Genomic DNA, 12,147 nt, shown 5'->3' with positions numbered 1-12,147 from the left:
TATAAATCCTGTAAAGACCATGATACTACATACGTACTTACATGTATGGAACGCCACATGCACATCATCACGCATCGTTTGATTGCAATGGAGCATTCGTCTTGGCCACAGACTGCGGTAAACGACTTTTGAGCAGGTCATGTTAAAAATCAGTTTAATTAAAATAACTAATATGAAACTTACATTAGTGTCTCTTTCACAATTAAAGTTAGATTGGCATCATTTTGATATTTAGCTCTCTACTTCATTCTAATTATCTGCTACACTCTTAGGTTTGTTTAAATAGCAACATCATCACTTTATGAGTGGAGTTAGGTAACTCCAGCCGGCCAACCCATCTCACAATCTCAACAGCTCCCTCTAGTTTAGCAGCTATTTATGCGACGCTTTGTCTGTTTTGTTTCCTTCTTTTCAGAAGTCCGAATCAAGCCAGACGTCTAAAGGCGAGACACGGAAGTGAGTTGGGGGCCACCTTCAAAACAAACCACCTGTTTTTCCACATTAAACACGGAGGTCACAGAGAATTAGCCAGTGTCGCCACTGGAAGGTGTCTGTCTGAGCGCCGCAAAACCACAGAGCCTAGTCTTTTTCTTAAATTCTCTTTCTTTTGGATTTTCAGTCGTATCCGCTGTAGTGTAATTATTATGCAGTATTTTATTTTGAAAAATAAAATATTGTATTTTCGTGTATTGTATTATTTGACTGAAGTGGCAATTTGCGAGCGAGGTGACGTGTGATGAACCAAAACAAGTCAGTGGAGTAAAAATTAAAATGTTTATAATTCCTTTATGTGCGTGACACGTTTAAAGGTAGCAGTTTGTGTGCGGGGCGTGTCTCCGATAAGCGAACTACTGTGGTGAGCTCAGCTTTTTTTTTCACCGTCTCCTTCTAAGTTACGTCTGCTCGCCGGAGCGCTTATGTTTGTGGATCTACTTTCAGCGTATTGTTCTGTAATTACAGTTTCATGGTTCTATAATTTAACTGTGTTTGGTAGCTGTAAAGAACGCTATCGCGCCTTTTTCAGTTGTACTTGACAGGCGTCGGACAGCTGCGGGAGTTCGTCTGTGCTCCCTCCAAAAACACCCGACCGGTAGTCACCCTATAAAACTGAGTGACCCGAGGTTGAAGCGGTAGGCTATGTGCGGGTCCTGTTTTTAGTAACATCGACCTACAGCGCGCAGAAAGCTGCTCAAACTCTACAGCCGAAGCTCTTTATGTGAAGTACGTACATTTATTTGCATATATCAGCCCTCCTACAATATGTATTTTAACATATGAACATTTTACTGGCAGCCATGAAAGTTACTGATAATTCTGTCTACTTTCTGTTTGCAATAACTGTGTGCGCAAACTTAGCGTTCCCTATCCTTAACTCTTGACTCTTCTGGTTTTGTAGAAGCTTTATTTTAACAACGGTAAAAAGCAAAGCTGGGAGGCAGTTTTATAGATTAAAATGTGAAATGTGTGTGTGTGTGTGTGTGTGTGTGCGTGTGTGTGTGTGTGTGTGTGTGTGTGTGTGTGTGTGTGTGTGTGTGTGTGTGTGTGTGAGTGACTAAGGAGAACTGTACTTTCCGTTTGTCAGCCCCACAATTGCTACATCACAACATGTGAGTTGTTGTATGTTTGTGCATTTACTATAAGCTGGGTTTACCAACGGGAAATTTCAGGGAACTAACATGACTTTTACCCAGAGAGAAAGAAAGAGAGGAATCTATTCTGACATAGAGCTTCTGAGGCACTGCAGCATTTTTGTCTGGTCTCAGTGTTTCAACATTTTTGTCTTCACAGTTCACGAACATGGGTGATCTAGATGTGGATCTCGATGGAATATTTAAAGAGAATGACACATTTCTTGAGGAGGACTATGAGTATGAGTATCCAGGGGATGAGTCTTTTGTGAAAAGAGGCAGTGAGGCAGTGTGGGTCCCTGCTCTGTACTCCATAGTGTTTGTTGTTGGAATCCTGGGAAATATTATTCTCCTGACAGTTCTGGTTCAAAAGAGGAGACTGTGGAGCATATCGGACACCTTTATTCTCCACCTGAGTATCGCGGACATCCTCCTCCTGTTAATGCTGCCCTTCTGGGCTGCACAGACAAGTCAGCCTTGTGACTGGTCCTTGGGCATTTTCAGCCAGATCTTTGGAGTCGTTTTCAAGGTAAGGACTAGATGTTGTATGGATCAGATAGAGACTGAAAATAAAAGCAAGACATTTTCAGTGAAGCTGTGAGAAAGTTTTTTTTGTTTTGCTGTACTCCATCATTTTTCTGCTGAATTTAGTTTCTTGGCAGAACATGCAGAACAGAGTCATTGTACTCAACAGGATGACAGTGACATCCACTGAGTATTTAACATTTTTAAGGAAGAGAACAAGCTTAGAACAGCAGTTTAGAGTAGGACAGATGTGAAAGGGAAGAAATGAAGTGTAATTTTTATAGATGTTAGAGGTTTGTGTCTTACGCTAAAAGTTCTCCCTGTCTTCTTCTAGCTCAACTACTACTGTGGAATCTTTCTGCTGGTTTGCATCAGTCTTCAAAACTACCTCTCTGCCATCCATGGCATCCAGTTGTATTCCCACGAGAAGCCCTTCTTTGTTCACATCAGCTGCCTGTCAGTCTGGCTTATCTCTGTCATCCTCACCGTACCTGACTGGATTTCCCCAGGGGCTAAAAAGGACTCCACAGAAGAGAAAACATGTGTTCACATCTACCCTCAATCTGGAACTGACTGGCAGTTGTGGTCACGCCTGTTCCACCACATATTTGGCTTGGTGCTACCTGCATTCATGCTGATGATCTTCTCACATATGCTATGGCGGCAGTGCAGCTCTAATGGGGCCCGAAGGCAGAGAAATGTCACCGTCATCCTGCCTCTGGTGGTCGTATTCTGTGTGTGTTGGATGCCGTACAACTTCATATTTTTTTTGGACACTGTCCAGAACAGACTTCAGAAACATCCTGATGATTTACATAAAAGCTCTGAAGGTTCACTAAAAATACTTCTTATGGGCACCTCTGCGTTAGGCTGCCTTCACGCCAGCCTGAGGCCTCTGCTGTATCTCGGCCTGTGTGGAAACTTCAGGCAACACTTACTGGCCATGCTGAGATGTAGTAAAACTGAACCAAAAGGCTCACTCTGGGATCTTGGTGTAGGCCAGAGACAGCAGCCTGATCACGGTCAGGATCAACAGCAAGAGCTGGAACAGATGACGGATGCAGAGAATCCGTTAGCTTAGTGAAGATGAACATACTCTCTTGCGACTCAAGTGTGAGATGAGCAACTTTACACTCCTGAGACGAAGTGAATTCAGTTTCATGTCATGAGTTGATGGGGTGGAGGACTTGTTTCTGCGTAACTGACAAGCAGATTTTTATATATAAAAATGACTCTCACATTCCACACATGCATCATGGTGACATATGCTCACCCAAAAGGGTTAAAACGGATGTCTGTATTTTATTTTTGAATTATTTAAAATAAAGGTATTTAGTTTTTTATGATTAGTAAAACATTTGTGTTGCCAATTAACAGTTTTCAACACAGTTTTCGTAAAGCTAATATCATAATCTTTGAAATTCAGTGTAATGCAAGTTGTTACCTTTGGCAGTGTTATTGACATCGTATGTTAAACAGTCCCAAACAGTTTATAACTTTAACACCATTAAAACAATTCAGTGTTTAAGCTTTCTCTCTTGTGCTCTCTTTGACTTGTCTTGAAGCAGTAAATCCCGAGATTGCGTAATGACATGTCAGCGTGTGATTGCTTTGCAGTTAAGGAATTTCCCCTCAAGCCAGTTTACTTAACTTAAAAAATCATTGTTTCTGGGAATGTACAAATGTGACACAGGAAGAAAAGAAAAAAGTGGTGATGTCATCAGTCAGGTGACAGAGCGCGTTGGAGGAGGGGTGCTGCACCCTTTTCGTAGCTTTCTATTTACAGTCATCTGAAGACGTGTCTGTGTTTAGTAGGAAGAACTGTGTGAGGCTTTGTGAACAGAGCCAGCTGACAGAAAACCAGCAGACCAGTATGTGGGAGAAGAACGCACGTTAGAGAAGATAAAAACTTATTGTGATGATAATAGTCTGTGTTGTGCTGCACACACACACAAAAGCCTGTGGTTTTATGCTTTCACACTGCTCAGCACATCGTGACCTGCCATGCTTGCCTGGTTTCAAATCCTAACAATCTTGAGAAATGTAACTATGTTCAGAAATAAATGTACTTTCGGTACTGAGTGTTCTTCTGAAAACTCGCTGTGCAGTAATTTCACACTTGAAAATATTCAGTTTCCTTGTTTCGACGCACTCCTTCCTCTGTTTAGTGTTTTGTGACTCCAGAGAGTCTGTAAGAGCGCATGATGCAATAAAAGAAATGGTGGCTGTCGAAAGCAGCAGAAACATTCTTCGTGTTTAAGATGTGGTTTACAGTTTTCAGCTGCACCTCAAGCATTATTTCCTGCTTCAGCTTATCTGGCAACTAAGATAGAGAAAACCAGCTAATCAGGTCTTTTGTTTAATGAGTAACAAATCTGGTATGAGCAAAGAGAAAGTCTTTGTATACAACTTGATCAAATGTAAGCACATTTAGCAAAAATACTAAATGATTAACACAAATCCAGGGCTAGTTGACCCTGTTTGGCTGTGTTTGCAGACAGTGTCTTTAATCCACCTTACTCTCTGTTGCTTTACTGAAATGTTTATAGTGTAGACATCCTGACTGTGGTTGGGATGATCTTAGCACTGCTGTCATCAGCCTGCTATTGTCAGATATTTGCCTTTCACGTAATTATGAAAACAAAAGCAGTCGTGTCATTGTCCACATGTTTTTCTGAATGTCGATCATGTGGATGTCATTTGTTTTGGAGAAGTGAGTCACTTGTCACATTATATCTCATTGTTTCCATCTGTTACGTAAGATCTCTGTCACCGAGCCAGTGCGTCTACCTTTCATTTTTATGGTTTCAGTTTCCAGTTAAAAACATGTAAGCTGTTTTTACAAAAACTGCTGGATGTGAGTTTAAAAATTTCTCTATCATTCTTACATCCATTCTTCATCTGTTTGCCAAAATCGGTCGTGAACTTAATTAACTTCTGCTCGGTTTACACAGGCCATTATAAAAAAGAGGGAAGAAATAGACCAAAATGTTGCGCTGTCTTCTGTCACGTCAGTCGACATGTACTGAGTAAAGACTTCATGAGCAGAAGACAAACAAGTCACACAGTGGTTTCATAACGTGATTTGAAAGCTGCTTTTTTTGTTTAGATAATGCTTAAAGCAGGTAGAAATAAGCAAATAATGCATGTAATAATGCAGCTTTTTTATCTTTGCAGGCTCCTCTCCTGCACTGAACTCTATACTGTAAACATTAAATATTGGGAGTCGTTATAATAAGTAGAGTTATGGTATGTTGTAAACAGGAAAGTTCCCTTCAGCTCAATAAGATTGTAGAGCAGCATCTATACTGACAACCAATAAACTAACCAAAACAATAATTTACTCATTTTTTTTGTTCTTTTAAAAAATGTTTTTTACACGTTTATTTTGTCAGCAATTGTAACAGTTATTTCTCTGGTTTTACTTTTTATTTATTTAGCAACAAAATTGTTATTACCACAAATATAAACTCTGGGAAATAAACTTCCTCAAAAAAGAGCCAAAAGCTTTTACTGAGGAGTAGAATTTTTGATTTAACTACCTATAAACTCACCAACAAACATGTTCAATCATTTAAGTGTTCATTTTACATTTTTATTTTACTTTTGCTTTGAAGTCTTGTTAAAAATGTGTGTTTTATGTCTAAAATTGCTTTTTAGAAACATGTTCTAACACACCTCAGATTTAGAATTTTCCAAACTGTTAAGTTTTTTTATACAGCTCAGAAAAACAGTTTGTTTAACATAAAAACATTAAAATAATAGAACGTTGTATAACAGTAAGAGTAATGGTGGCCTTCATTATGGTTTTAAAATCACCAGCGATAGACAACATTTCCAAACTGCATGCATTATAGGCCACAGAAATTATGCAATCCCACACACAAAAAAAGCTGAAGTAATTCTGGGAAGTAATTATAGACCTATGCATACATTAATTATACGTGTATAGGAGAGCCACACAGAGTCAAGTCAGCAAAAGTACCAGTGTCAATGCCTGTAATTTAAGCCTCACACCTCATCTTTCTTGCGGTGTGGACTGGAAAGAATTTCTCTGCATGTCTAATATATCTCTTTAAATCCACTACAGATTTGCTTTCTTGTTAATTAATTCCATATATTTCAAAATGTAGTAAATATCCATATTGTTTACAGTAATTTTGTAGGTTGGTTTTAAAATGCCATTTTGAAGTAATGTAAATAAAGTGTGTGTAGTAAATTTGAATTTTGAAAGATGTGGTGCCTGAATGTTCATTGGGTTGACTTTTGCTTTGTCGACTATGTGAAATTTTTAAAACAAAATTTCATTACTTTAAACATTTTTTGCGCAAATAAAAAAAATATTTGTCTGTAAAAGTGAATTTAGCCTTTAAACCTGAGAGTAAAATCCTCATCTAATGGTGCTTTCCAGAAGTATTCCAAGAGAATATATATTCCTGGGTGTAAATCCTGATATTTTCAAAAGCAGCCTATATAAACAGGAACAAACCCAGCTTAAAACGACTGGGCCCCCGCATAACACCAGTGGGTCCTTCCTATTTAAAGAACTGCTTTCAGTCAGTCAGAATTCTCTGTAACATCAACTAAAACTTTACACTTTGTATCAGAGACTACAGTTGTGATTGGAAGCTTATATAAATTCATCATGAGGATGAACTTGACAGTAATTTTGGACAGGGAGAGTTCTGGCTCCTAAAGAAAGAAAGAAGGAATCAATCAGTGGCCCTCATTTTGGAGCTCCATCTATTATCATGGGGTGAGCATGACCATGAGAAAAGGTGTAGGGGAAAGCGGTGCTCTACTTACACTGTATTTAATGAAGGTGGGGTGCTGCTGCCTTCAACTGAGGACATAGCCAGACTGTGGAAGAAATACTTAGAGGAGCTCCTTAATCTGGCTGACTGTTCTTTAGAGGAAGCACAGTCAGGGGGAACAATTCACCTATGATTTGTTTGATGATTTGAAACATTTAAGTCTGACATGAACACTGTTTCCCTGCTCAGGAGCCGACGCCGGAACTTCTCACTCACAAAAGCATACAGGATGGGATTGAGGCAGCAGTGAATGAAACCCACACAGGTGGTCACTGTCTTAATTTTCTCCAGGGATGTTGTGTCTGAACAAGTTTCATTACTGATATCAAAATTAAACGTTTCCACTAAGAGCGTGATGTTGTACGGGGTCCAGCAGATAAAGAAAACCACCACCACAGCCACAATAACTTTAAAAGCTCTCTGCTTTTGATGGCTCTGGGCACCACACCTCAGCTGATGCAAAATGCAGGAGTAGCAGAACATCATGATGGCTGAAGGAAGTGCAAAGCCAACTATGAGGTAAATCATGCGTGATGCCAACCTCCAATTATATACAGCCTCCTCACGAAATTTGTAATAATTGGGAACACACTCTCTTCTGCCTCGTCTATCATCAAACACATCTTCTAAAAAGATCCAGTCAGTGATAGAGAGAAGCAGGGAAAAGCACCACACCATCAGGCAGCTGGCCTGAACAACCCAAGGCTTCTTCCTTGAGTACATCTGTGTAGCATGGACGATGGACAGGTAGCGGTCCAGACTGATGCAGGCCAGGAGAAGGATCCCACTGTAGAAGTTAATCTAAAGAAATCAATGAAAGACACTTCTGCTAAATTAAGTGAAAGTACAGACATTTTCACTGCATCTTTACTTCAGCACAATACTTACTGTAAAAACACTTCCACTGATCTTGCACAGGGGAGTACCAAATGTCCATCCATCACTTTTGGCATACTGTACTGCCCAGATGGGCAGCGTCACCAGCATCAGGATATCTGCCACTCCCAGATGGAAGATGAATATATCTGTCGCACTCCAGGTCTTCCTACTCCGAGCCAGTATCCTCAACAGCAATCCGTTCCCAAGCAGACCAACAACGAACACCACAGAGTACAGAACTGGTATGAACACAGCTTCAAAATTCACAGTCTCAGTCAGGCTGCAAATATCACCCTCTTCATAAGAGCCATTCGAGTCTGAATAGTTATAGTTCTCATAGAAATCAGACCAGTCAAGGTCCTCCCCTGTCACTGTAATCTTTTTATCTTCCATCATCTGTGGACAGACAGAGAAAAGGATGCAAATTTTCACTTAGACTCTGACTTATGATGTGATTTTCAACCACATGGTCGATCATGTTTTCTGTATTTTTTGTTTTCTGTATTTAGTTTTTTGTTTGTTTGTTTGTTTTTTTTAATGCATGCCTTTAAAAAAGCTGCTGCATTAGATATTCCATGCCTTCCAGTTAAAGTAGTTGGAAACACTACTAATATTATCCAGGTAAAGAACACATTGGTTTTTTTTTAAATAGATAATATTTTAACAGTGAGGACAGGGTAAAAAAAAACAAACACAGAAACTGGATACATAAAGCTTTGCTTTGTACGGTTTATTTATTTATTTATTTTTATTAACTGAATTACTTGTACCAATCAACAAAAGACAGTGTCAACCATTTTAGTCATACTATTGGTTTATTTTTTAATTTCTTAATTTCTTTTAACTGTTTTGTATCTTCTTCTTCTTTTATTTATGCTGGTACAATTTAGGGAAGAGAAACTGATATACACCAACCAAGAGGAAGCATGTAAATTCACATTTTGCAAGAAATTAAGAGTCAGGTGGCTCTAGACATTAGTCGTAAACATAATGTCATAAACGTACTGAATGTTTAAAACAAAATATAAGGAAAATATCACTCGTCACGTCACATCACAGTTTAATATGCTGTAGTTTGTCACTGAGAACTGAAGGTGTGTATACAAACAGAAAAACAATCCTGTAAAGAAAAACATACACCCCTCTGCATCAAATCAATTCAATTTGTGATCATTTAGTAAATTCTTAAACGCATAATTAATTAATGTAAACAGAGAGTGGTCAATGTAGTTAAAATGCATAATAGGATGTTGACCAAAATTTAAGAATAATGACATACTCGTGAAAAATTAGAAATAGCCAGTATAGAATGATAAATAATTCAATAATTCAATAATAAAGGCATAAAATAAAAACATACCAAAGTAGAAGTCTCTAATATCGTAGATAATAAAAATGTGTCCAGAGCTCTACCTCCAGCAGTGCCGATAAAAGCATCTAAATCGGTTAAAGAGGAAGCTCACACAAAAACAAAACCAAAACAAACTCCTCCACCTTACTAGGCACATTATGAGCTAGCATTTGATGTTTTTATATAAAATTATTAACTTTGTTTTGAAAAAAGTATTTTTGTAAAAAATAATAACAATACTTTTAAATTTTATTTGTATGTTTTATTTTGTATTTATTCTTTTTTTTAAGATGCTGAAAATGTAGCTTACAACTGCACTTCATATATTTAAATTGTGCTTTTAAGATGTCTGGAACTAACTACAGCAGACATAACTGAACCCATTTACAAATTTGCTGTAAAGCTGTAAGATTTCCTCATTGTTGCCTTTACATTTTTGTTATTAATGTGAATATATGATATAAAATCTTATAGGATCAGTGTGTAAGTGGTGGTTCCACTGTCTATGTACACATTTCTGTGAAATCAGGCACAAAACCTAAAAACACTCATCAGATTCATTTTGAAGTTATGTTTCAGACTTTTTTAGGAATTAAAAGACTTAGAGTTTTAGTCTATAAGTGTTATCAATATGTTATTAACATTTGAATAAATTATTTTATTTAGATTTTTTTTCCCCTTTTTTTGCTTTTCTTTTTTGCTTTTTCTCTGTCAAATAAAGAAAATTAAACAAATTAGTCAACTGGTGTCAAATTGAAACTGAAACCTAGAAACTAGTTGTCCCAATCAAAAGAATTTAGCAACCGTTTGATGGGGGGGTTTTTCTAAACTCTCTTTTGGTTTTGATAGCTGCCCTTGTATGACTTTAACGATCATTAAGTCAGTAAGATTTCTTTAACTGGCCTTTTGATCCTGTGGGTGTACTGTATAAAAAACTATAAAAACTGACTTGTTTGTGTTATTTGGAATAATGATTCTGTATTTGAACACATATAAAACATAAATCAATGTGCAAAAAAATATATTATAAAACACATGTTGTATAAAACCTTTTTAAGGAGAAATAGTAGCTCTCTACAATAATAAAGCATGTTGTATGGGGGGGGGGGGGGGGTTGCCTTCATGTTCATCTACGTTAGTTTGTAAGCTCAGTCAGGATTTGTTTTATTGTCTTTTTCAGAGACACTATATTGCCAAAAGTATTCTCTCACCCATCTAATTTATTGAATTCAGCTGTCTGGTAGCTTCCACGGCCATAGGTGTATAAATCAGGCAGCTAGGCCTGCAGACTGCTTCTACAAGTATTTGTGAAAGAATGGCTCGCTCTCAGGAGGTCAGTGGACATCAGTGTGGTATTGTGATAGGATGCCACCTGTGCAACAAGTCAAGTTGTGAAATTTCCTCACTATTAAATATTCCACAGTCAGTTGTCAGTGGTATTATAACAAAGTGGAAGTGATTGAGAACAGCAGCCGCTGCAACACAAAGAGGTAACCCACCTAAAATCACAAAGCGGGCTCTGCGCTTGGGTATGGGTTCGTGAACCTTCTGCAGAGTCAATCAATATAGACCTACAAACTTCATGTGGCCTTCAGATTAGCTCAAGAAAGCTTCATGGAATGTATTTACACTAGTGTGAAAATATGTATATGAGTAATTGCATATGAGAGCATGAGGGTGGGAATGGATGTTTGTATCTGTGGGTGCCTGTTTGTTTGTGTCTATATGTCAGGTCAGGTATCAGACACCACCTCTCTAGGGACATCTCAGGCCCTCCATGGTATGGAGGCCTATCTCCCCCCACTACTTCCCCTGCCAGTGGCAGACGCCCTCAGACATTGGTGGTTCTTTGTGTCCGGGGATGGGTGTCCAGGTACGCACCGGCTCACTCCTGGAGGCTGCTTGCCTGGAGCATGGGGCTCACTCGGGCCCCTTCGGGGGTGGGGTGCCCTCGGCCTGGGGCTCGGTCACTCTGGCACATGGGCACGTCACAGCAGCCCCCCCGGCTTCTGCTCCGCGGCTGCTGAGTGACCCCTCATCTGGGGCTCCCCTCAGCTCTTTCCGGGATAGTGGCGCCGCTGCCCCTCTGTTGGTCTTCCTTGGTCGCTTGTGTTCAAGGGGCCTCTGGATGTCTGGAGCCTGGATCTCCTCCATACCTGCTTCATGCCCTGGAGGACGGGGCTGTGGCCCCCCCACACCCTCTAGCAGATCATTACATGAAGGAATCTTTTAAATACAAGCGCGCTCATGCTCACAGGTGTACACACGGGTGCTCACACACACAAACTACACCCTTTTTGGCTCCTACCTCAAAGCACACTGTGCGCTGTCGATCCTACGTGCTGCACAATAATATTTAATATTTAGTATTTACTGTTATATTCACATAGATCCTTCCGATAATGTTGTTTATAATATTGCTCTCTTTTTTTTTTGCTTGTTTTCTCTTTTTTCTTTCTCAACAGGTGATCCAGGTGATTGATATACCGGTATGTATTTTTTGTCTATTTGTTTTGTTGGTTTTTGTTTTTTGCCCTTTGTCACATTCCTCTTCTCTGCTGTTTTTCTTTCCCTCTTTCTTTCTCCCTTTTTTTCTCCCCTGTCAAGTCTGTTCTGTATTTAGGAAGTGAAAATAAAATAAACAATAAAAGGTCAATCAAAAAGACCAATACGCCAAGGCTGGGATGGTCCATTTGGTAAAGTAAATCCGTTGGACATCTTTCTTTGCCTTTAGACAACAATTCTGATGGCAAAAGAACCAAACGGGACAGGCAAAAAAAGAAAAAAGAATGGATATGATAAAAACCTTTACTGAATAAGTGTAAGGTTTACCTTACTTAGGTAAGGTTTACTTTCTGTGAACTTTTCTCTGAAATCAGAAACTAAACCTGAAAACAATCATCAGTTTAATTTAGTGGTAAGTTGTCCTTCAGAATTATTATTTCGTTTT

At 38.9% G+C, this 12,147-nt stretch overlaps 2 protein-coding genes across 6 annotated transcripts; one reads left to right on the top strand and one right to left on the bottom strand.

Moving 5' to 3' along the window:
• Window positions 1–712: 712 nt before the first annotated feature.
• On the top strand, window positions 713–4,401 carry LOC147319019 (C-X-C chemokine receptor type 3-like). Of its 4 annotated transcripts, XM_086311277.1 has the most exons (4): window positions 720–856; window positions 1,025–1,221; window positions 1,789–2,157; window positions 2,488–4,401. In XM_086311277.1, the coding sequence occupies exons 3-4, from the start codon at window positions 1,798–1,800 to the stop codon at window positions 3,232–3,234; spliced, it is 1,107 nt and encodes a 368-aa protein (XP_086167403.1). In that variant the 5' UTR covers window positions 720–856; window positions 1,025–1,221; window positions 1,789–1,797; the 3' UTR covers window positions 3,235–4,401. The 4 variants fall into 4 exon arrangements, with proteins under 4 accessions (XP_086167405.1, XP_086167402.1, XP_086167403.1 ...); XM_086311279.1 differs by lacking the exon at window positions 1,025–1,221 and having other exon boundaries at window positions 713–750; XM_086311276.1 differs by having other exon boundaries at window positions 714–1,221.
• A 1,171-nt stretch (window positions 4,402–5,572) lies between these two features.
• On the bottom strand, window positions 5,573–9,319 carry LOC147319018 (C-X-C chemokine receptor type 3-like). 2 transcript variants are annotated; one of them, XM_086311280.1, is made up of 3 exons: window positions 9,207–9,319; window positions 7,856–8,242; window positions 5,573–7,768 (listed from the first exon to the last, which is right to left on the bottom strand). In XM_086311280.1, the coding sequence occupies exons 2-3, from the start codon at window positions 8,240–8,242 to the stop codon at window positions 7,091–7,093; spliced, it is 1,065 nt and encodes a 354-aa protein (XP_086167406.1). In that variant the 5' UTR covers window positions 9,207–9,319; the 3' UTR covers window positions 5,573–7,090. The 2 variants fall into 2 exon arrangements, with proteins under 2 accessions (XP_086167406.1, XP_086167407.1); XM_086311281.1 differs by lacking the exon at window positions 9,207–9,319 and having other exon boundaries at window positions 7,856–8,325.
• Between the last annotated feature and the right edge of the window lie 2,828 nt (window positions 9,320–12,147).

The sequence above is a fragment of the Aulonocara sp. 'chitande type north' Nkhata Bay genome, linkage group LG11 (assembly GCF_057382095.1).
Source record: "Aulonocara sp. 'chitande type north' Nkhata Bay isolate Kocher_YH1m ecotype deep benthic linkage group LG11, A_spYH_male_GT1.1, whole genome shotgun sequence".
NCBI classification, from domain to species: Eukaryota; Metazoa; Chordata; class Actinopteri; order Cichliformes; family Cichlidae; genus Aulonocara; species Aulonocara sp. 'chitande type north' Nkhata Bay.
Note: the sequence above shows the minus strand (reverse complement) of the source record. Positions and strands in the feature narration are given on the sequence as shown.